Here is a 25,692-nt window from a genome sequence, read left to right on the forward strand (position 1 = left end):
TGGTATGCTTTTCCTTCCCCCCATGACAAATTGAATACTACAGCGCTAACAATAACCTACTAAAGTAAAGCGAGAAATTTTTTCACTCTGTGTGAAGTTCCCCCTTGGGACGGGATTGCAACTTCGGGCATCAAAAGATAAACAGTGACAGTAAACAAAGAAAAGAGATGGGCGTTAAAATAATAGAACTACTTTTAGTAGCTTCAAAAGAATGATTGACATGCCATTTAACAACAACTGAAAGCAATGAGTAATGCAGTAACGTGATGGGGGAAAGCACTAGGTAGAAAAATATTCAGGCGTTTCGGGCGTCCAGCCGATGTCTGAATGCTCGGGCGTTTGGGGCGACTTCGATGCGAAAGAGTTAATGACGATCGTTGCTTATTTTTTTTTTCTCATTGGTACGTTTCTGCTGTACTAAACATAATAAAACATGTTCTGTCTCACTGCTTGTGTCCTTCGCCTTTTGCGTTTTGTGTCTTCAGTACCACGTCAGGAAAGCGTTTGCGACCGTGCATTGCTATGTGATTTCCCATCGTACTATATCTCTCCTGAAAGTTTGTCACCGCTGTACTGATACACCGTGTATTTATTAAAATAATACTTCACAGTAGTTCCTTCACGGTTTCTGTTATCAAGAGAGGAATACGAGAAAGAAAGTCCTAATTTATACCTAAACCAATACTTGAACAGGCACGGTCCGTTCTCAACATATTTTTTTACAAAATTAATCTTTCTCTCATTGACAACAGCATATGTGGGAAAAGAAGGGATTCTGAACATTATGTTTCTAAATGTCGGCTAAGAACTGCACATTACAGCAAGTCCCGGCATCAGACTTATTACCTATCAAGAGGTATCTGATAAAAACCAAGTCATTGAAGTGTAAAATAATTAAAATAATGAATCTTCTTACACTTACGATGCTGAACTATGTTAACCATTGACATTAACCAAACAGCTCTTCTTTCTTCAAAATTATGTCGCATTTATTTGAGCTTATTTAATATAATAATTAGTATCTTAATATCAACTTTGTAAAATGAATTATAAATGCAATAATAATAAAAAATGATGCTGTTTTGGGGAAAATTTGCACAAGATAAAAAGGAATGCAGACGAAGAGAATTCATCACTTATTATCAAATTCCAATTTACAAACTGCAGTATCTCATTTCTAGATTTCGATTCAGAACTGTAATAACAATTCAGAAACATTAGGTATTTTTTTTTAAAGCAGGAAACTTGAAAAATTAGCAACGCCTTCGCCGGGAATCGAACCGCGGACCTCTGGAATAAGCTCCCAGCGTGCAGACTACCACACCACGAAGGCACGCTAAGAAATCGAGAGAAATACCTCATAACCTACTGAATTGTAAGAATGCAATTGTAAGTACCACAATAAAATGTAAAACCCATCAGTTAGAGTTTTATCTTAAAGAAATAGTATGGTGAGACGATAGTTTATAGTTTGTGCATAATAAGTCTCCTCCATACGTATATCTATCTATTACTGGAGCAAACTGCAATAGCTATACACGTTTTATTGCTTACTTCTTTTGCAATCTTAGATATTTAAGAAAAGCAACTTGACAAAGAGCCAGACAGAAAGAAAATAATAATAGCAAAATGAAAATAAAATAAAAAAAATCTTCAATGCCCGTATAGGATATTTCACATTCTTTCTCTTCTGAAGCACCGACGTGCTTAATGAAATTTCTATTGCTGTCTTGACACTCTCTTCAGCATTTTTCTAAAGTATTCGTTGTCTACCCACGGGGTTTATCTACTCAGTAAATGCAATATGTGTTCATAAAATATACGCACAAAATATCGGCCAGAATATCACTCTCATTCACAATTTTGTTTTAAAAAAATCTGATGTGTACACCACATGACTTCCTGTACCTGTACGGAATACAAAATTATACACAATTTTTTTTTTATTTCATTTAAACTTATTGGATTGAACTAAATCTACTTCGCCGACAGCGCATAAACCACAATAGAATAAATACATTCTTTAAAATTCACTCTAGTATTTGTTTATCATAGGGACACTCTGGCGCTAGATTCACTTAACAGTATTATATATCGTTCATATTATAACTCATAATGCACAAAATTTATATCATTTAAAGAATAGAATTATCTAATCGTTGCCACATGTTCTATTTAAATACTATAATAAAGACAGAATGATGTATAAAAGAAATTCAGCAAACAAAACAAAAAAGAAACAGTTTTTCACAGACGACTGAGTATTTCTCATTCAATTAATTCAGTTCTCACTTCGCGAGAAGGCAAAAATACATAAAAACTCAAAATATCTATATTAAAAACCTGATGTGTACACCACATGACTTCCTTGTACGGAATATTAAATTATACGCATTTTTTCTTGCATTTCATTTAAACTTATTGGATTGAATTAAATCTACTTAGCCGACATCGCATAAACCACAATAGAATAAATGCATTCTTTAAAATTCACTCTAGTATTTGTTTACCATAGTGACACTCTGGCGCTAGATTAACTTAACAGTATTAATAATTATATAACAGTTAACTTATATAACAATTATATAACGGAAACTAAGTTAACTGTCATATAATCCAATAATTATATAACAGTTAACTTATATATTTCGTTCATATTATAATTCATAATGCACAAAATTTATATCATTTAAGAATAGAATTATCTAATCGTTGCCACATGATCTATTCAAATACTATAATAAAGCTAGAATGATGTATAAAAGAAATTAAGCAAACAAAACAAAAAAGGAACAGTTTTTCACAGACGATTGAGTATTTCTCATTCAATTAATTCAGTTCTCACTTCGCGAGAAGGCAAAAATACATAAAAACTCAAAATATCTGTATTAAAAATTACGAAGTAAATCTCAAACACTTATTTCCTCGAAAAAATTCCAGTAAGAATTAAGCATGATTTAATTGGCAATAATAAATGAATGCGTTATCTTTGTTGTTGCGAAAATAAGTTTCTCTAGATTGGCAACAAATCCACTAGTCTCCAGTTTCAAATGCAAACATCAATGGCAGGCATAAAAAAAGGCTTAGCGGCACTTAGACATCTTTAAAATTGTTGATAATTCTAAAAATATTGCATACAGATTTACTAAAGGCAGAAAAACCTTAACCGGAAGATAAAAACTACATAATAAAATCATTTTTAAAGCAAAAAATGTACAATTTACAAACATATAAGAGTAAAGAAACTGAGATCACTTAGCCGGATAACAAAGGGGATATATATATATAAGTATATTTATATACGTTTGGTGCGGCCGATTGCAACCAAAATACGAGGTGCACATCTACATGTTATAGCAGTCCTATATAAAAATTTTCAACATTCTGAGGCTACTCGTTTTTGAGTTATGCGAGATACGTACGTACGTACGTTCGTACAGACGCCACGAAAAATTCTCTTCAGAATTCATTTTAAAGCAGTTTTATAATTTTTTTCAGGAAAAGAGTGTTTTATTCTGTCCTTACGTACAGATATCACGGAAATACATCTTTAAATTGCATTTGAAAGAGGTCAAAATGGGATATTTTCCTTGAAATATGCTGCCTGAAACTTTTCGCGATTACAATACTTCCTTTTTACTTCGTACAAGGAAGTAAATATATCACCTTCTGTACAGTCATTAGATTATATCGATGCAGGAAAATGAAAAGTGTACAGCGCCTCGCAGGGATTTTAATTCCGAACATCCAGAATACGTGGCGAAAGCACAGTGCGGGGGAAAAAAGGGGGCAGGACAGTTCTATATCTCTCGTTCTACGGGGCCGATTGAGAAATTTCAAATTGCGTTTTTCATCTCTCGAGAACTCTATTTACGATATATATTATATTTATATATAGCCTTGTTCTAACATAGGTATTTTGATATAAAATCGGACTTTTTCTGAAATAATAATGTTTTTCCATATTTAGATTCTACGACTCAAATTATGCTTAGATATTAAATTTTGTAAAATTTAGTGCGAAATTTAAGGAGAAATTCAAAAATTTATCTTGGCGCAATTTTTTCAGTTTGCACCAAGAATAATTGACTTGGCGAACTTCTTAATATATGGTAACTCATTTTTCTTTCCTTTGAGAAGGACCGTAAAAAGTCATTGCTTTTTGATATTGTAAACTGAATAAAAATTATATATTTTTTATTTCATTATGAATTTCAACATTTAAAAGCAAAAAATAATTATCGTGCCAAAAAACAGAGTTTTAATACAATGCATTCATAAGATGCACCTTTACGTTTAAATACTAAGAAATTCATAAAACATTTTTTCTCTCCTTTAAGCGATACATTAACTCACTATTTGTAAATTTATACTCACATAGACTTCTTCCCATTGACTGACGTATCTCACCAGCCTTGATAACCTGAGCAACCTTAGGAGGGAGAGCATTTTTGCAAAGCGCAGTATCCGTAATGCCCGGCCAGCATGTAATAATTGGTAATTGTCTCCGTATCCCTGATTGAAGATGAGGAAAATGTAGTCGAAGGGGATGGAACTGAGAAGATCGAGGAAGAACCATGTGCGGATGTAGGTGCGAGCGATTTCTTTGGGGTCCAGAATTACTTGTTCAGAATTATCTTGTTGCATGATACCTGCAAATGAAACAAATATATCTAATGTTATAATTTAGAAAAAGCATTTTTTTTTCTGTTTATGCATTAGAATGTTTAACTTTAAAAGCATATTTACAAATTTGTTTCGCATTTATGTCTACAGTTAATTTTTAGAAAATTTTATCATCACTGACTAATTTCAGAATATGTTTGACTACATTTCATTACTTCAAACTTAGTTCATTTGATATATTAAGAAAATATCGCAATACCACGTGCGCGCTTTTGAGATGTAGATAGTTCTAACAAATTGAAAGATCAATAATTTGAATTTAGATGAGGACACAGTTTGTTTTTATTTTTTCCTATTCTGAAATGTGCCTTCAAAGGCGCGGTCGAATGAAAATGTGATAAGCGATGAAACATCGTAATCTGGATTTAGTCGAGTAGGTTTTGTGCCTCTCCTCAGTCGACACAAAAGTGCAGGAAACGTAAGGAATTTTCACATTCCCTTGTGCGTGCTGTAGTAAGGAACGGCTGAGTGCCTCCAGGTAGCACTGGATGATCGGGGATTCGAATTCTGGGGAGGAAAGAGTTTATTTTCCAACTTTCCCTGTCTGAAAAATACTTTTACAGAGTCGTCCGAAATAAAATACTCTGAGGGATACATTTCACTCTCGGAATTGACCACTGGATCTTGTTCCATTCCGCAATAGGCCCACCAGCGGTCGAGCGGTAAAGAAGCTGAATACTGGTAATTCCGTCCGAGGTTCGAATCCCACGAACGGGCTGGCTGCATGGGCGTTTTCGTGGTTTTCCCCATTTGTAACGTGTATACGAGCCAGTTACCCTTAGAATGTCCTCCACGAAGGCATTCCTCCCTTTAGGCAGATAGACTTCATGTGCTTTGCCATAATTGAATAATCCAGTCTAATCCAATCCATAAGATAATACAGCAAATTATAAATAATTATCAATATATTAAAATTAAAAAGTAGAGATAATGAAAGTAGTGAAAATTAAAAGTAGTAAAAGTATATGACAGACATTTATAAAGCTACTAATTAATTGCTTAATTTACTGATTTTAAATTATAGCAACTTGTGCAAGTAAAATAATTTGAAGAAGTGACCCGAAAATTTACAGTAAATTATAAATAAGATTACTATATACATATTAAAAATTAAAGTAGGTATTTACATGAGAAAATTGAATTGAAATTCTAAGTTACAACAATTTCTAACAGTAAAATAACACAGAGATGTAGAATGAAAAGTAATTAGAAAATACTGTAAAGTTTGGGTAACTGAATAGCGTGTAAATTTAAAACAGGAAAGAACACCAAATAGTAAACGAAGGCTGTTTAAATTTGTGCATATTATAATTTCTTTACTTCATTTTAAATTACTATTATAAATGATCTGTTAATATAATATTTCTTTCAAACAACTGAAATGAAAATATTGATAGAAAAGATGTGAAAAAAGTTCACATTCTCTTCACGCAACAATTTTGTTTCATTTTAGGGAAGCTATTGTATCATAATGTATGAGTAGCTCTAGTAAAGTTTTAAGATTTATTTAAATTTTAGTAAAAGTATGACTTTTGAAGGAAAATTTTTATTTACTTTTTGAATAACTAAAATTTTAGCTTTTTTTCCCTTTATCTTCGAAATACTCGTCCGCTTCAGAAGTATGTAAACTTAATCTGTATAACAGGAAAGACAAAATGAATTGCGGTGACTGGTTCTTACGGAGGGTACAATATGATGAACCTACTACTAGCACAATATGATTAACGTCTCTTTGCTACCAACTGTAACCAACTGAATTGGAATATATTTTCTGCAGAACTTGGAAAAAACTAAGTTTGTATGTAGTTAGTTACCTGCTGCATTTGTAAACAGATGCCAATTTTTAATATGAAATATTTTTTATGTTTTTTGTGTTCATATTGGTAATTAATGAACTTAGGCATGCTTAACTTAAAATGCTTAATATGTCGGTGACGATGTATGTTTTGAGCTTATTTCAAATTGCAGATTTGCAAGTATAGTAAATCTATAAACAGTTTGAGAAGAGTCAACTAAGTAATTGGTGATTTCTAAATATAATCAAGTAAAATCGTACGGCATGTTGTCGAAATAACATTATAATATATTTTATAGGCTTCAGCGTTTAGTAAACCATAATTTTCTCTTAATTGTAACATTGCGAAAAGGACTTGATGATATATTTCTTAGTGGAATTTATTGCTGACATTTAGATCAATGAAATCACACATTTCTATATAGCACTTAAATTAGCAAGTACATTACAGAACAGTTTAAATTTAATCTAAATGTTGGTTTGTGATACCTGCTATTCATTTCGTTACATTTGCTGTACTATCAGAAATAAATCAGCTATTCTGAGATTATTATTTTTTTTAAAAATCTCCAAACTTAATATACAACAGAATTAACTTTTACACTTAAAAATAATTAATTAATATTCCAGCAAAGGAAGGTCAACATTTTTACGCAAACTCTACACAGAAGATTTGAATTAAAAAAATAGATTCTTCTCATAATTGAAAATAAATAATATATGCATTTAGGATCAAAAAGAAAACAACAGATACAGAATCCTAACAGAAAATATTACCTAGTTGAATTCACATCTTCCCTCCTGAGTCATCGACGTTGACCAATTCAACAGGCATTCCAAAAACGTAACTTGAAATCCCTTGGTAATTAGATATGTCGGAGTATAGTAGAACTTCAGGAGTGAGACATCTCAGTTGGTCTGCGAACTATGCAAATGAGCTAATTAAAAAGCCCATTGAGAGCCACTTGCATACTGCGGGGTACGTGTATTTTGAAGGGGGATACATGCCGTCTTGTCCTTAATTATGAAGGCATCATTCACGCGTCACGATCGTTAAAATTATTGATTAACTCCAGCTTGTAGTTTCGGGGGAGTAACCAAGCACAAAATTTACTGCAGGAGCAAAACTTTTGTTGTTTCAGCTACCTAAGTATGGTTTATTAAACACAACGCACTTTATTTGACGCAGAGAATTAATTATCAATTTACTGGATCAGTCAGGAACCTTTTACTGCGAGATTTTTACAACAAGAGCGAAAAAGCTCTGTATTATAACCGGGGTTTACACATACTTAACGATTATATCATTTTAAATTATATTAGTACTTGTACCTATGGCTTATATATAATATATCTTTATGTAGAAATACTTTGTGTAAAAATTTTCAGAAACTTAATTCGTCTGAAGTATTTAGATTTTAGAATAATATTCGATATAGTTAGAAGAGTAGACGAAGGCATAAAGAAAGTAAAACAACAAACACACATGCAACACCTACACAAAAGAATGAAAAATAGAAAGGAAGTGATTTGTGTAAATGGCTGACTCCAGGCCATCAATTAGTAAAATAACGGCAGCATTTAAAAAGCATTCACTAAAGTCATTTTAGTTACTGAATTTATACCCAGTATTCGCCAATTGTTTTATAAATTTATTTATCATCACTTCTATTAATTTGACTCTTTAGGGCGCACAGCTATACCTACATCACAGACACTGATTCTCTTGCTTCAGAAATAAAAACAAACCCCGTTTGTTAATTTATATAGTGATGTTTCAAGGAAAGCTAATTTCTCGAGTTAACCACTTACCTCAGTGTTAAAGAGGTTCGAATCCCGCGAACGGGCTGGCTGCATGGGTGTTTTCGTGGTTTTCCTCATGTGTAACGCGTATACCAGGCAGTTTCCCTTAGAAAGTCCTCCACGAAGGCATCCCTCCCCTTAGATAGCCCTCGAGGCTTTCCCGTAATTAAATAACCTAACCTAACCTCAGTGTTAAATAGACCTGCACCAGCAAACCCAATTTTTTTGGCGGATCTTCGCATCTTGAGGTCTTATGCAAGAGATACTACAATTTCACAACCATTATTTACATATATTGTGAATTCGTAACATTACTTCAGGACTGCATATCCCTGGCAGTACAATCCCTGGACAGGAAGCCATACTTTGCTACTAAAGAAAGTCAATACAATACTAAAATGATAATTTAAATTAATAATATACAACAAATCAAGTACTAAATCAATAAATAAAGGCACAAATTTACAAATTTATATATACATAGAAACATGGCCTTAGTATACATTTACATTATGTACACTCTAGAAACTACGTATTATGGGCTATAATATTGTTGCGTGCGTACGAGTTCGTTACGAAATGAATGCACAAGTCCGATGAAAAATGAACAAAATGTATTATTATCATTTCTTCCTTAACGGATTCCTAGCCCAATTTCATTTCTTCCTTAACGGAGTTGACGGCCCCTTCCATCCTTTCTTGGAAAGCAGCAAATGCAGTCATCATTTGCCTGAATTGTTCTTCCATCGCTCTTGTAATTGGCATTCAAAACCCCAATCCTGACACCAAAAATTGTTGCGCGCGTACGGGTTCGTTACGAAATGAATGCACAAGCCCGATGAAAAATGAACAAAATTTATCACAAGAATGCTTAAATTTCCTCAGAAATTCGTGCAGTATTACAAAATCGCACAGTAAGTATTACAGTAAGTATCAAAATCGCACAGTAAGTAACTACTCAAACGTTCAAAAGAACTTAATTAAAAACAGCTAAAGAAAGCTAATCCGCGAATTCGCTACAATCAACAAGAGCAGTTTTCTAAACAAACTCTTAAAACAACAACAAGCTAACTAAAATCCAAGTTCCAAGTTACACTTATGCCCGGATTATCAAGCATTCTGCTTGATGTGTTCCGGCTGTCATCAGAAGTTTGCTCTTTGAGCGCTGAAAAGAGAATAAGTTCGAAGTGTGAGTCCAGAAGGGCAGGAGCTAATGGCGAAGGGGCGTGACCAGTTGTCACGTGAGCTGCAAGCTGACTTATCATTGGTTGCGAGTCTTCTGAGGAATACCTCGCTAAAATTGCAATTAATAACTAAAATCGAGAGTTTTCCTCCTTTTTATAAGATTTTAAATGGCGCGCGAGAATTTTCTGGAACTTTCTCGAAATCAAAAAGAGATATTTATCTATTAAATGTTAAATGCACGTGCTCTTGTATTCTTAATTTTTTCTGGCTTAGCTTTCCTTTAATATTCCTCACGCACTGCACTTCACGGGGAATAAAACAATTTAATTTATAATTCAACTAACATTAGCTATTTAAATACCAAATCCGTAACAATATGGATATAGTAAGAGGCTAGACTGTGGTAATGAACGACTTAAAGGTATAGAATTTGATGACTTGCAAATCGGGACGGAGACTTGGTTCAGTTTATTTAGGACGGCGCAAGGACCGGCCCACAATCGAGAAGCATCTAGGATGGAGAACAGCCGGTAATCTGATAGAGATCACTGCGATGTGGTAGTCCCAGTATTTTTAATTTCTGTAAACTATCAGTGACACAGCATTAAGGACATTTCGATTAAAACTATTTACCATGCCGTCCGATTGTGGCTATAAAGCTGTCGTTTGGATTTTGTCTGTGCAAAGAAGTTTACATAATTCTTTAATTACGGCCGAAATGAAGTTCCTTTCTTGATCGGAATATATTGAAAAGGCACTCCAGACCTTGAAATTCAACGCCGTGTCATTACCTAAGCTACCGTGACAGCCTCTTGATCAAGGATAGTATATGATTCAGTCCACTTTGTAAAGTAATCAATAAAAACGAGTATGTATTTGTTGCCGTCAGCACTTCGTGGCAAAGGTCCCAGAATGTTAAAGGCAATGCAAAAGGTTCTTCTATATTCTAAAGTTGTAGCTTACTTCGGCTGCGTTTCTTCCGTCTTTTACGCCCGTATAGGCATCTCAAGACTGACACAACTCTTGCAAGTCAGCCTTTGCATTAAAACAGTAAAAACGCTTCCGAACTTTATGGGAAATCTTCTTCAGTGTAAGAAATATTCTTCCTAATTATTATACATTATTCTGGTGTAATCTCCTGTGGGACAGCTATGTAGTCTTTAAGGACGTCCGGATTCCGACATTTTGGAAGTATCAGCTGCCATCGAAATGCCTTTCCATGATGTTGTGCTGCAAATTTTTGTTACGCTTATGTTATTTAATTAATCACTATTTAGGTATTGCATTTAAATGAGTGTGGTGGATATACAGTTTTTAACAGTCAAAATCTTTAGTCGTATTTATTTTTCAATGGTCAGACTTTATAACAAAGGCAGGGAACTTTTCTTTGGAACATCTGGCCGGAAGCGGGGGTTATCAGTGTTTCCTAACTGACTGTGAATAGCATTTACGATAACAAAGAGCTGTATTAGTAACTTGCCTTTCGCGCTGCAGTTTTTTTTTATTGGATTGTAAAGGAAGATTTAATTGGAGTCTCTGCTTCACTTTTATTTGTGAATGCTGAAAATGCTGAATAAGTTTCAGATGGAGGGGCGTCTGTAAATTTTTTATTTTAAGGGCAGCTTGATCTTATAACTTGTTCTCCGCTTGTTAGCCGAATTTTGTTGAGTCGAATTTTGTTTCTCACGCGTTTGGGTGACTCATTGGTTCCAGGTGTCTAGCTGAGGTCTTTGTGCAGCGTCTGTATTTCAATTCCTGAAATTGTGTTCCTGAAATTTCCTGAAAATTTCCTGAAAAAGTGAAGTTTTAACAAAATAAAAAGAGAAATTCTCGGGTTGCTCAAGTTTAATTTTACCTATAATTCTTCGGCTAGTAGAATTTAGTAGTTGGAGAAACCGAGGTTTCTTCCAGCCTTGTACGGGAGTTTAAGTCAGTCAGTTTTGAATTTTTGAAGGTGTAATGTTCGAAAAAAAAAAAAAAAAAGATCGGGGGCGTTTGCAATGCAACTAACTGGCTTGACTGCGCCAGTGGAATGGGGCCAAAGTTTTTCCTTGGAGAAGTGCACCCTCTGAATTTCCTTCTTGACGATTATACCGGAAAGCGTAATGGCAGACCGCACATTGATTTGAACAGTGTTAAACGAATGTCGCATACTGCGCATGCCCAGAAAAAAATTTGGCGGAATTATTATGTTGGCGCGATTTCAAAAGAAGATAAATACGGTATATAGTAGATGTACAGCCATCTGATTGTAAACAAATCTGGTGTTTAAGTCTTCGTAGAGGTAGGGTCCAAACTGCGCCAGATTTGATCGAAAATCCCCGTCCCCCTCTTTTTTAATCCACGAACTGCGCGACGTTTCCTGTCCCCCATTTCTTTCCAAGAAGATTGGGTGCTATAAAAAGTCGTTTATCGCCATTAATGGGACATTCTATTGAGACTGCAAGCCTTTATTTTCGTTTATCAATATTGTAAAAATTGTGCATGTAAAACAAATATTAATTAGTATAATACTTATTATACTAATTAATATTTGTTTTATTAGTATAATTATTATACTAATAAAACAAATATTAATAAGTCAGACTTATTAATATTAAAACAAATATTAATAAGTCTGGCGTGTGCTAAAAAATAAATTTCTTTTACATTCATTTTAAAGTTTTATGATGCTTAAAAGAATGATAAGCCAGATCTTTTTTATTCTCTGTAAGAATTAAAAACTTTACAAATTGTAGATTTTAGTCGCTGATATATATATTAGTTTTGAATAGTAAAATTGATAGATTAATGACATACACAAAACTGATACATAATCAGCGTATCAAATATCGGATTGTAGCTCACCTTAAATAAGTTTCTTGTCTAGATAAATATTAACAAATCTTCTTAGATAGCAGAATGGTTTTAACTTTCAAATTTACCATTTTAGGTAAACAGTTCTAAATTAATTATAAAAATTATCTTTATTAATTCTAAAAATTGGACTTCTTAAGTCGTTTTAAATTCACACTAATATTATTGCAATATATTCCCGTATTAAGCTTTCCATTTTTAATCATTGAAGTTATTTTAAGGTTATTTAACTTTGTTACAAATTCCATATTTCAATACTAGAAATGTTTAAATATTTATTCTAATTTCCATCTGATGTACTTTGGCATGCATTTAATTTCTAATACACATTTAATTAATAAATTGATAATTATGAGCATCATCAGCATTTTTATAATTAACAAAAAAAAAAAAAAAAAAATCAAACTCCCTTATATTCATATCCTGGGATTTTCAGTCTCCCTTTTAATCCATTCCTTTTTCACATATTGTTGCACTATACTCAAGTTTTCATGTATGTAAAATTTATATAATTTGTATTGTATTTATGCCAATTTATAATTAAATGATAATTTTTACAAATTCTTGCTTCATATCTCTAGTTAACAGAAGATGTTTCTAACACCTTGGCAAAGCTTAGTCTTTAGCATGTAGCTTATTTTCTAATCTAGTTTCAGGCTGAATTATTTGTAAAATTAGTTACTTGAAATTATTTGTTAACAAAGATGGTCGCTAAATCACGCTAATAATGTATTTCTAACTGTTGTAATTTATAATTCAACGAGTTCATACGATTTATAATATAATTCATTTATAATCTTTTCAGCAGTATTGAAATTAATAGCAGATACTGATAATGTTATACATTTAGATTACAGTGATTTAGATTGCCATTGCCTTCTTCACTCATGCTTTTATGCTACTTCCTAATATTTCATAATGGCATACAGGTAAGTTTAACTTATTCATTAAACATGTAAATCTCTAATTCAGCCCACTTTTGTTCTTACGTGTGCTGTATCTTCTATTTTCTTTAATATATTGTTCAACCTTATTTCAAAAGGTCTTATGATCAAGCGGAAAAGTCACTAAACATTTGTAGTTCGACCCGAGTTTCTGGTCCCAGTGATCCCCTAGCTCTTTCTTTTTTTTTTGTACTTATTTACTGTGTAAAAATGTATAGTAAAAATTTCAGTTCATGAAGTTGTAACGTTGCGCGCCTCCAACTTGCACGCAACCAAGGGGTGACTGTGAAAACAGGATAAAACACAGAGTCTTGTAAAGGGTTTAAGTCCCTTTTTATTCAACGTAATAAATTACAATTGCGTGCTCTTGACGCTTACAGACGGCGCCAACTCGGCGGTCAAATAAAAATAATAACCTGAAAAGAACTTAAAGACAAGACTCTAACTACGAGGCTCTCTAAAATAACTAACTCACCGCGTTTTACAATACCGCTGCTAAATCAGCAGACTTGAAGCTCACTTGAACGATTAACACTACTTCCCGCCAAGCACATAGGCCGAAACGCGAAGTTCTTCAATTTCTCGCTCACTACCTCCGCGCTCGTGAAGTAAGAATATCACACACCGAACTTGTTTCCTTTCTATTTAAATCACAATACTTCCGCACATAATTTGAATCCTTGCGCGTTCTACTAAAATTTACATATTCTGGCATTGGCAGTTAAAGGGGAAAGTAAGGCTTGACAGGAAAGATAGTTTAAACTTAAAATAAATGTTAGTTAAAATAAATATAAACCCTACATTTGCCGCTGCCAGAATTTGGACAACTTGGAAGCAGGTCCTACAAACGACCTGTTGTAAGTTTCTCTAATTCTGAACTAACTGGCGAGAACCTCGTTTACACAAAAAAATCTTATGTAACAATTTGTATACTAAAATTCTGTTGATCGTTATAAAGCTCTCTTCTTACAGCAACTTTTCCTGGACTTCATCAATCAATTTTGGTGTTTCCTTCCAGCATCTGGAAGGAATAAGTATCAGTATCTTTCTACATATATTATAATTTACACTTTCTTGACACAATAAATTTTTGTTTTTAAACGATTCGTTTTTCTTAGTTATTGCTTACTTCACATTCATTCAATTTTTCAAGCATTAATTTAACTTTACCCTGGCTCTCCACCGTGTGTGGTGTCAAACGGGAATATTCGTGTTTTAGTCTTACAACACTTCCCCTAACCACCATGATTTGTTAGAATTCAACGACCAAATAGACACACCTTACTCGACATTCTACAACTCAATGAGCTACTTTAATAGTCTTAAAAATTCAAATGTAGGTGGAGAACCCTACAAAACACATTCATTCTAACTTCCCCCTCATTCATCTTTAAACATGCAGGCTTTCGCTCTAAAGCATGACTTGATCTACAATTTAATACTTAAATTTTGACTTCATTGCTTTTAAGCATTCACTTTTAGCATCTACAATTTTATGCTTCTAGACTAAATTCTACTTTTACATAACATTCAAGTATTTACGTATATTTACAAAATTTTAATACATATGATTTTTACAATTTACCATAAAATGAATAAGAGAAAATAAATTTTTACTTTACTCATTCTTCGCCAAGCTGGCGGCACTGAAACTAAAATTCTTATTAATACAAGAATACGAAGTTATTTTTATCTTCGGCCAAATTTTGGCTTTAACATAACAGAATTAGTCTTTCGACCAACAGAAAATGCTTGTTTTTAGCTTTTACACTTAAAGAAAATAATACTTTTGCCTCAGCTAAATGAAGTAAAACAAAACTAAGTCTCAACCGAGACATATTGACTTTCGTCAAAACATAGAACTTCGTACTTATGCATAACATTTCGGAACAAAAGAGAAAAAAATTTATAGAAGGTTTTAACTTATCTTTGAGTTTTCGATGCTTGAAACTCCGTCATTCGTTTTTGGCAGAATTGTTCCCAAGTTAGAGGTTTCATGGATATCAATCTTCTCCTTATTGCCCTCCGAGTATCGTCCACCTGACTTTTTCTTTTGCGTCCTCTACATGCTGGCCTCTTGGCGGAGTAATCGTCTGGTTGTTGGCATTTCCGTTTCTCCCCGGGACGGCTGGTCTTGACGTCCTCCGGTCTGGAGTCCTTCTTGAATTTCTTCTGTTCCTCGTATTTTTGTGCCTCCTGTTGCCGTTTCGTTTCCGGAACGGCGGCCTTGCTGGCACCTGACTCTGTGGCCGTGTGCGGGTTCTCCTTGATGTATAATTTTTCCTGCAATCCTTTGTAGGTGGTGTTTTTCTCTTTACCACGGTTTCTTTACCCGGTGCATCTGTATTTTTGTTTTTCTTAAACGCTTGAGTTTGAAAATTATTTTTCTTTTTGATACCGACGTCCGGGTTGTAGAAGTGCTAGGTCTCTCTTCAGTTCTCTGTTTCTTGGGTGGTGGAATAGTTGTTGTCTCTGGACCTTCTATTTCGTTTAGACTTGAGTCCTGCAAGAAACGTTTAAGGATTTCAAAATCATTTGGATTATAGTATTTTTTCACCTGGTCGGGACTTGCTTTACAGATTTCCCCTCTCTCGTTCTTAAGATATAAGACTACTCCTTTGATTTCCTGAATTACATAGGGGCCTTCAAACTTTGGAGCTAGCTTTGCCGTAAAATTGTCTGGGGCACTTGATAAAGAAAATTTCCGCTTCAATACTTTATCCCCAACTTTAAAATCTGCTTTACGGCGTTTTCTATCATAATATATTTTCTGTCTATTTCTTGCCGTATCCGAGGTTTTAAGCGCCTGATCAATTAGCTTTTGCACATCTTTTTGTTTAAACTCCTGCTCTTTTTGTTGCACAAAGAATAATTTATCTAAAGGCGTAATTAATTTTCGGCCTAAGAATAATTCTGCTGGAGTTTTTCCCGTAGTATCATGATGTGCCGTTCTTAAAGCATAAGCTAATTCATTTATGTAGCCATCCCAGCGCTTGTGATGTGTGCTCACGTAACTGCGAATTATTTTTACTACATTTTTATTAACTCTTTCTGCTATGTTAGCTTGTGGTCTATACAGAACCATTTTGATATGGCGTATGCCAAGTCCATCGCATATGTTTTCAAATATTTGACTAATGACTTGTTTTCCGTTATCGCTAATGACTTTTATCGGTGCACCGTATTTTAAAATGTATCTGTGTAAGAATGCATCTGCGACTGTTTTGGCTGACGCGCGTTTAAGTGGAACAATTTCTGTCCATTTTGAAAAATGATCTACTATTACTAAAAGAAAACGATTTTTATTTAACTCGCTCTGGGGGAAGGGACCAAGGAGATCTATGCCTAAAATTTCATTCGGAAATGTAGCGCGAATGCTATTTAAGTACCCGGCCGGGCTGTAATTAATATCATTTATTAACTGACATTGATTGCAGGACCTGACATACGCCGTTACTATTTTGTATAATTGCGGGAAATATACCGCCTCGCGTACCCTTTTTAAAGTCTTTCTGACCCCTAGGTGGCCCGCTGTTTTTGCTTCGTGCAACTCCTTCAAAATGCTTAATCGAAGCGAGGCTGGGATGACTGGCTTATACTCAAGATATTCGTTTGTTGTTTTTGTATAAAATAATAAATTATCTATTATTTCATAGTTTTTTGATCTATTTCTTATCGCATCGATATCTGTGTGCTCGAAGCTTTCGGGGTCTTTCAAATAAGCATAGATATTTCCAAATTCAGGATCAGCTTTCAGTTCAGTAATAACCGTATCTCTAGAATCTAAAATTTTTGAAGTCAACACAGCGCATTTAAGTTCATTTCCTTCATCGTCCAGTTTTATACGAGAAAGTGCGTCAGCTACATTGTTTTCCTTACCCGGTTTATATTTTATTGTGATATTATATTCTTGGAGTTTTAAAGCCCATCTTATTAACCTGGGCGTTAGGTTTTTCCCCGAGTAAAGTCTACCAACAGCCGCATGATCCGAAAAGACTGTTACTGGCGATTTGCCGAAATAAACTCGAAATTTGTGTACAGCCATTAATACAGCTAATGTTTCTCTTTCTGTAGCTGTATAATTCCTTTGTGTCTGATTCAATGTTTTACTAAAAAATGCCAGCGGATGGTTATTTTGCATAAGAACCGCACCCACCGCATAGTCTGACGCATCTGCTGCAATTTCCAGGTTTTCGTCCCCCTCCGGGAATTTTAAAACAGGGGCATTAATAAGCGCTTCTTTTAATCTTTCAAAAGCTGTGTTAGCTTCCGCTGTCCACGTAAATTTACCCTTTTTTCTTTTGATTACTAAGAGGGGTTCAACAATATTAGCGAAATCTTTTATGAAAGATCGATAGTAAGAACATAACCCAAGGAACGAAGAAAGTTTCTTGGCGGTGTTGGGCGGTGGGAAATTCTTAATAGCTTTTATTTTTGAATCTTGCGTTTCTATACCCTTTTGCGAAATTTTATAACCGAGATATTTAAGTTCTTTAGTCGCGAACTTGCATTTTGAGGCGTTAATTGTAAGACCGGCCTCTTTTAATAATTTCAAAACTTGTTCTAAATCATTAATGTGTTGTTCCAACGTACTACTCGTTATAATTATATCATCTAGATAAATTAAAGTTGACTTTCCTAGGACAGGCTTTAGAACAATGTCCATAGCTCTCTGGAATGTTGATGGGGCCCCACACAACCCAAAAGGCATGCGTAAAAATGCATAAGTGCCCGATTTTGTTATAAACGCAGTTTTATGTATATCTTCGGGTCTCATAGCTATTTGATAGTAGCCAGACGTTAAGTCCAAAGTAGGCATATATCTTGTCGATTTGATCTGTCTAATGATCTCGTCTATAACCGGCAAAGGGTAAACTGGAAATTTGGTAATACTATTTAGTTTTCTGTAATTAATAGCAAACCTCCAAGCCCTTTTGTCCGAAGGAGGAAACTCGTTCTTTTTCCTACATAGTACGACTGGACTCGCGTACTCACTATTTATGGGCGTTATTATTTTATTCTTTAACATCTCCTGAATATGTTCTTCGATGATTAAGTCTTTTTGTTTGTCATAACGGTATGGCTTCGTCCTACAAGTTTTTTCGGCATTTAATTGAATCTTGTGCGTCACTATTTGGCAGTTTCCTGGTTTTTCTGAAAACAAATGAGAAAAATTACTCACCACTTGCTGTATTGCTTTACTTTCATGGTCATTCAGATGGCTAGGGTCCACTTGAGGTGTCTCCACAGGTTCCACCACCCTCTGGTCCATCTCCAACACCACGGAACTATCTTGAAAATTTAATTTGGCCCTCGCGGCCCTTAAAAACTCCATACCTAAAATAAGAGAATGTTGCAGATCTTTCACCACAAAAATTAATACTTTGAGACTTTCCTCTTTTACCTGTAAGTTTAATGATAATTTCCCGCTGCAGTGACATGTTTTTCCTTGCGCCGCTATAATTTCCGTATTTTTGGTTTTAAATAATCGTACCCTATAAAAATTCTTTTTGAAGAAATTTTCACTCATAAAATTTCCTTCTGCTCCTGTATCGATGAGGGCTTCTACTGGTACATCGCCAACCAGGACTTGTATAATTGGTAGCTGTGAGTTTTTTACGATGACCGTATTTAAATGTGTATTTGAGGGTTTTTTTAAAACTTCCGGGGTCTGGACCCTCCCTTTCACAGGCCCCTCTATTCGTTTAAAGCTTTCCTTTCAATCTGTGTCTTCTGGGTACGCGGATGTTTATTTTCAAATTTTCTTTTTGGGCCTTCACCTTCGAGTTTCGATGCGTTAGCTTGATAGCTTTTTCCCCCATAAGAGCGATTTCCATTTCTGGTTTCCTCCTTTGAAGATTTCCTTCGGGTACTTTGAGAATATGTTTCCCCTCTCGCTTTTTCCGCTATTCTGCGATTTTGAAACTTCACCGCCAATTCGAAGAGTTCCTGCAATGTGCTTGGGTTTCTAAATTCAAAGTAGTCTTGAACAGCGGGTAACAATCTTGGTAATATTATTTCAATTATCTCCGGATCGGGTTTCTTTCCATACAGCATATCCGTTAGCTTGATTTTTCGTAGAATAAAGTCCGTCAATTCTGCTGTATCCCGTTGATAGAAACTATATAGTTCGGCTTCCAGCCGTGCGCGATCTTTCACTATGGGGAAAACCTTTACTAACGATTTTTTGAAATTTTCAAATGTATACGTCTGGCTTCCAAATTCCCCTAATAAAAATTTGCCTATGTTTTTCCACCATAGCGCGGCCTGTCCTCTTAGTGCTGATGTGGCGATGGCAACATTTTGTCTTTCAGGCACAGGGTAGAGCTGAAAGTGGTTTTCTAGACCTTCTAGAAATACCGCCACCGAATTTTTTCCGTCGAAATGGACGTTTGGCTTGATTGATGCTCTCAAAGTCTGGACCAGGTATCCAAATCCTTCTAACTGGCTTGTCATTTCTTGGTGTTGTCCAGCGGCTTCCATCCAATTTTCGGCCATTTCAGTTCGATAATTGTTCGGGCGCCAATGTAACGTTGCGCGCCTCCAACTTGCACGCAACCAAGGGGTGACTGTGAAAACAGGATAAAACACAGAGTCTTGTAAAGGGTTTAAGTCCCTTTTTATTCAACGTAATAAATTACAATTGCGTGCTCTTGACGCTTACAGACGGCGCCAACTCGGCGGTCAAATAAAAATAATAACCTGAAAAGAACTTAAAGACAAGACTCTAACTACGAGGCTCTCTGAAATAACTAACTCACCGCGTTTTACAATACCGCTGCTAAATCATCAGACTTGAAGCTCACTTGAACGATTAACACTACTTCCCGCCAAGCACATAGGCCGAAACGCGAAGTTCTTCAATTTCTCGCTCACTACCTCCGCGCTCGTGAAGTAAGAATATCACACACCGAACTTGTTTCCTTTCTATTTAAATCATAATACTTCCGCAGATAATTTGAATCCTTGCGCGTTCTACTAAAATTTACATATTCTGGCATTGGCAGTTCCAGGGGAAAGTAAGGCTTGACAGGAAAGATAGTTTAAACTTAAAATAAATGTTAGTTAAAATAAATATAAACCCTACAAAGTAAAAATACATTTAAAATTTATTCTTTAAAAATATTGCAAAATTTTTCACCTTAGCGTATCTTTTTACAAATCCCTTTGATAAGAAAAAGTAAGGACAGAAATTAACTTGGTTTCGGTGATTGATACCTCAATGCAAATTATGTGTAACTTTTTCCAAAAGCATAGAGTTTAGTATATGGATATCAATAAATTATGGATTATTTCTCATCCAATTTTCTTAACATTTTTATTCCAGAATTTTCCTTTCACACTGTAGTGTTTAACTTTATGCGTTTTGTATAATAATTTACATTTGTTTATAATTTTACGCGAATGAAAGTGATTATTTAATTGTATAAGCTTTGCTGAAAGATAAACGAGAAAACAAAGTTCTATCACTTGCGGTAAAGAGAGTATTTGATGTAATAATTCTTATATATTTTCTTTGATAGTTTTTATTTAATTTCTTTCATTTATGCATTACTACATAGTTCTTTTCAAAAAATATTTTTCTGTGCCGCTAAGTCCGTATTTCAGTTTCAAGGAATGCGTGCTCCGTGTAGGGTATATAATGCTTAATAAACTTATGATATGAAAGATATCTAAATTCTCTTCTCATTTCTATTGTATTTTTTAAATTTCAACCCCTAAGAAATTTATTTTAGAAATCGTTTTCATGATTTAAGTTTTTAAATATTTTTCTCAATAAGCAATATATCTCAGAAGCAAATATATTTTTCACCAAGATAGTCAAAGAATCGTTCGGAACTGATTGAAAATTTAGCTATTTAAGTAATATACACTGACTTCCGGTTGTAGGGGTGAAAAAAGTCAGAGCCAATAGTTGTGCTCATGAAGAATGCCTTGTAGCGCCACATGTTGTTACAAAGATGAATTTAATGCCTGCAAGAGTATTACGAAAGTCTGAAAATTTCTTTTGTGTTACAGAGCAATTAACAAAAGTAAATCTAAAGTGATGTATAAAAGAAATTAAACAAACAAAAAAGAAACGATTTTTCACAGACAATTCAGTGTTTCTCATCAATTAATTCAGTTCTTACTTCACGACAAGGCAAAAATACATAAAAACTCAAAATATCTGTATTAATTACGAAGTAAATTTTAAACACTTATTTCCTGGAATAAATTCCAGAAAGGATTAAGCATGACTTAATTCGCAATAATAATAAAAGAAGGCGTTATCTTTGTTGTTACCGAAGCATAGTTTCTCTAGATTGGCAACAAATCCACTATTCATTTATAAAAAATATATTTCTTTATTTTTATTTTCTACTTGGCTACAGTTGACTTCGAAAAATAATATTGTAACCCTGTAGGCAACGGGCGAAAGAAATTTTGATCGACGCAGTTGGACTATAGAAGGACGAGGTGGGGATTTTCATCAGCGCAGTTGGAGTACACCCTTCGTGGAGTATATGTGCAATGTAAAGTAATTACTGTGTTAAAATAAGGGAGAAAGTGCAGAATCACCCACTGCTTGGCGCGTTTTTAAGAATTGACATACTCTGTATCCATATACACATAGACCTATTTTCACTTAAAAAAATCCCAGAATTGCACAAAAATGGCACTTCGCACTTCCTTGACTTTATCCATGTACACATCGACCAATTCTCACTTAAAATGTCCAAGAAAATTGACAAAAATCCAACATTTCTTACTCTTGTAAAAAGCGCCAAACGAACACCAAACAAGTAAAAGGCGATTCTGCCCTTTACCCTTTAATTCTTTGAAATAAGAAAATAAAAGAGCGAATATACGTTAACAAACTAAGCGAGAAAATCCAGTCTACATTACTGAATTATAACATGTAAACAAATTACATCTAAATAACGAATTATTACGCACAACATACAGTGGTGGCCAAAATTGTGGACACTTTTGGAAATTTTTATGTTTTTGAACTTTGTATGCTTATAGAAAATGTTACGTTTCGCAAAATGCAAACTTGTATATATCGTTTTAAAGAGAATTAATTAGTGAATTCAATACAAAACACAAAATTCAATTATTTGCAAAACAAAAAAAGTTATGTGTACTTAAATATAAATAAAAAACACAGTTATGAAGTGGTTTGTAATGTCTAGCTGACATCATGTTTACACTTGAAACAATTCATTATTTTGCTTTGTTCTGTAGAAGGAGGACCTGTTTCTTATACACTGCAATTACAAGTAGGAATTTTTGTAAAAAATTTTAATATTTAGTCAAGAACCAATGACATCAAATAAAAGAGTAGATTGGACACCCAGAAAGAGATGTAATATTATTGTGTTACGAGAAAGTGGTCTTTCCTATGCTGAAATTGCAAGACAGGTGGGTGGTTCAGTGACTACATCTGGAGTCCGAAAGTTTTGTTTACGATATCAGGAGACAAATTCAATAAAAAAACAAAGAAGGAAAAGGCCGAAAAAGATGCATCATATCTATTGATGACAGAAGAATAAGAAGACTATGTTTCCAAGATAGAAAAATGTCATCAGCGGCCATCAGAAGCGATCTGAATGATGCTGGTGTTTCTGTCAGTTCAAGAACAATCAGGAGAAGATTAACAGATGTTGGACTGAGAGGTAGAATTCCACGAAAAAAGCCTTATCTTAATTTTCAGCAACGAAAAAAAAAGACTACAGTGGGCAAAGGAACACATTAATTGGACAGATGATCAGTGGTCACAAGTTATATGGAGTGATGAAATTAAGATATCGTTATTCGGTAGTGATGAGCGAAAATATGTAAGACGTAGAATTCATTTATATTTTGTGCAAGATGTAATTTTTCTTGAACTCGTAATTTGAGCGGATTGGTGAAGGACTGAATCATGAGCTCAATAAAGTGATCCTCCGTTAAAGTCGCCGATATTCAGCAGTTCCCAGTGATGATGGATTACGAAAACTGTGAGTTATCTTATATTTTTATTTATACTAGTGTAAAAATTAATTTTGCCTTAAAGAGAATTTAAAATTAGTGTCTATAAAATGTGTAATTATGTTAATTTCTTACATTAATTTATAATTGATTTGCAACGGTTATGCTAAGATTGGAACATCACAGAAACAATTTTTTGTTTACGTGAAATTTATCTTAAACAATTAATTTAATGTTCTTGACTAATCAAAATAATCGTTTATTATGTTAATTTAACGAAGCCTGTTATAGTCTTTTAAACACTTTTCGCTAAAGCTAGGCAACGCGCCAGATAGAACTCGAAATCTAGCCTCTGGTTTTCGGGATGATATTCATGGATAACCACTGTGTCTGCTGTCAGAGAAGCAGTGAGGTGGCAGACCTTAGCTTCGGAAACATCTCCATTTGCATCCACCACTGTCATCTTCTAATACATTTCAGAGACATTAGGTACATTTTGGTAGCAGGAAAAATAAAAAATGAGCAAACGCCTTCGCCGGGAATCGAACCACAGACCTCTGGAACCGGCCTAGCGTGCAGAACCACTACATCACGAAGGCACACTAGAAAAGCGGGAGAAATACTTTATAACTTCCTAGGGATTGGGATTATTCAACTATGGCAAAGCACACGAGGGCTATCTGCCTAAAGGGAGGGATGCCTTCGTGGAGGACTTTCTAAGGGAAACTGGCTCGTATACACGTTACACATGGGGAAAACCATGAAAACGGCCATGCAGCCAGCCCGTTCGCGGGATTCGAACCTCGGACCTAACTACCAGTGTTCAGCGTCTTTACCGCTCGGCCGCTGGTGAGCATAACTTCCTAGGAGTTGTGTCCATCATATGTGGATTGCTTTGGAAATGGACGAGAAGACATGGCTAGGAATTTAAAGGCGTAAAAATTGTTTCCATTTTCTCATTTGATTTCTTCAAGGTTTCAACTTCCTTAGCAATAGCAGAAACTCTGTCATCGATTTGTTGTTCGACTGCAGAAACTCTTTTTTCGATTTCTTCAACTTACGTTTTAACTGTATCTATTCTGACTTACATAGCCTAGAATGTGCTTTCTGTTACAGCACTAATTCCTCTTTTCATTTCTTGCTGACCTGCTTCAATTTTTCTTGAACTAATTTGACGGTCCATTCCATCTTTTCTTTGACCACTTCGATCTTTCATTGGCTCTCTTTAATCTCTTCTTGGACTCATTTGACGGATTCTTCTATTTTTTCTTGGCTTGTTCTCCTCTTATCTTTAAGGTTGCAAAGGTTGTCACCACTGTCTCAGTTGCTCATCCATCGCTCTTATGACTGACATTCAATCGCACGCTTGACAGCAAAATTTATTATGTGTGTATGTTTCGTAACGAAATTTATTATGCGTGTATGGCTCCGGCAATGCTCGCACGGAGATCTCTCAGTATTCCGAAGTCTGGTGCTTTCTTACATAGTTTCCTTGTCCGAAAAGAAATTTCCAGTACTTTCACTTTTTGAAACTGCTGGAAGGTATATACGGTTACAGTTACATATAGGGTATATACAGGTACAGTTACATATAGAGGTCTGATAATTATAGTTACACAGTGGTCTAACCAAAATGTAGCTTAATGGCCGCCCTGTTTGGCAACATTTGGCGATTTATAGCCCTATTTTTCAATAAAATATAGTCGCCAAAACCTTTATTATTTTGGCGCTATCTCGCCAAATACGAGAGATGGCTATTTACCTCAATTTTAAACGGACCTGCCTCTGTAACATTGTTTTTCGGGCCGAGTTTTGCTTCTTGAGGTCTTTCATGTCACATTACACAACATATACTGCAAATTCACATATATTTTCATTAAAGTTATTTGCATATATACGAAATTCATAACATTATTCTTCAAAATAGCAATGGAATTCAACTAATATATATATATATACATAAAACTAGAACCATATAAATAAGTACTTTCTAAGCATTTTAATTAAGAAAATGCAGAAGTTTATTTATTAACTGCTCATAATATCTTTAATGCAAAAGTTCATTTATGAACTGTTCGTGCTGTTTCAGGAATCTATCTGACCAATGCTGTATCGTAATCTTTATATTCGGAAGGTATTACTCATTAGGAGAAAATATGCTGACGTGAGGTTTAATATTAGGCAAAAAAAAAAAGAAAAAGAAAAAAAAGAAAAAAACAAGATTAGTTTGCCAAAGATGTTTTCAAGGTAGTTTTTTCTTTTTTAGTAGGGAAAATGAATTTCGGTGAAATATATTTGCTCCTGAAGAGAAGCATCCTGTGGTTGATTGTTCTCAAAATCGATAGAGTTATTCAAAATCTACGCCAAACTCAGATTATTCTTTTGCCTGTATTTAAATGTTTGACTCGAATCAAAACGAAGTTGTCTGGAGACTTAATTTTTTCCTTGGTGACATTTCTCTGTCAC

General features: G+C 34.5%; 1 protein-coding gene across 3 annotated transcripts in view; it reads right to left on the reverse strand.

Moving 5' to 3' along the window:
* LOC118197706 (potassium/sodium hyperpolarization-activated cyclic nucleotide-gated channel 3-like) overlaps window positions 1–25,692 on the reverse strand; it is an 847,214-nt gene that overhangs the window by 190,587 nt on the left and 630,935 nt on the right. For all 3 annotated transcript variants that reach the window (XM_085815327.1, XM_085815328.1, XM_085815329.1), the window contains exon 4: window positions 4,378–4,652. In XM_085815327.1, the coding sequence (XP_085671453.1) occupies window positions 4,378–4,652 (275 nt within the window). The remainder of the gene's footprint in view (window positions 1–4,377; window positions 4,653–25,692) is intronic.

This window comes from Stegodyphus dumicola, chromosome 4 (assembly GCF_044657685.1).
Source record: "Stegodyphus dumicola isolate Sdum_Otavi_A_Nest chromosome 4, ASM4465768v1".
Lineage (NCBI taxonomy): Eukaryota > Metazoa > Arthropoda > Arachnida > Araneae > Eresidae > Stegodyphus > Stegodyphus dumicola.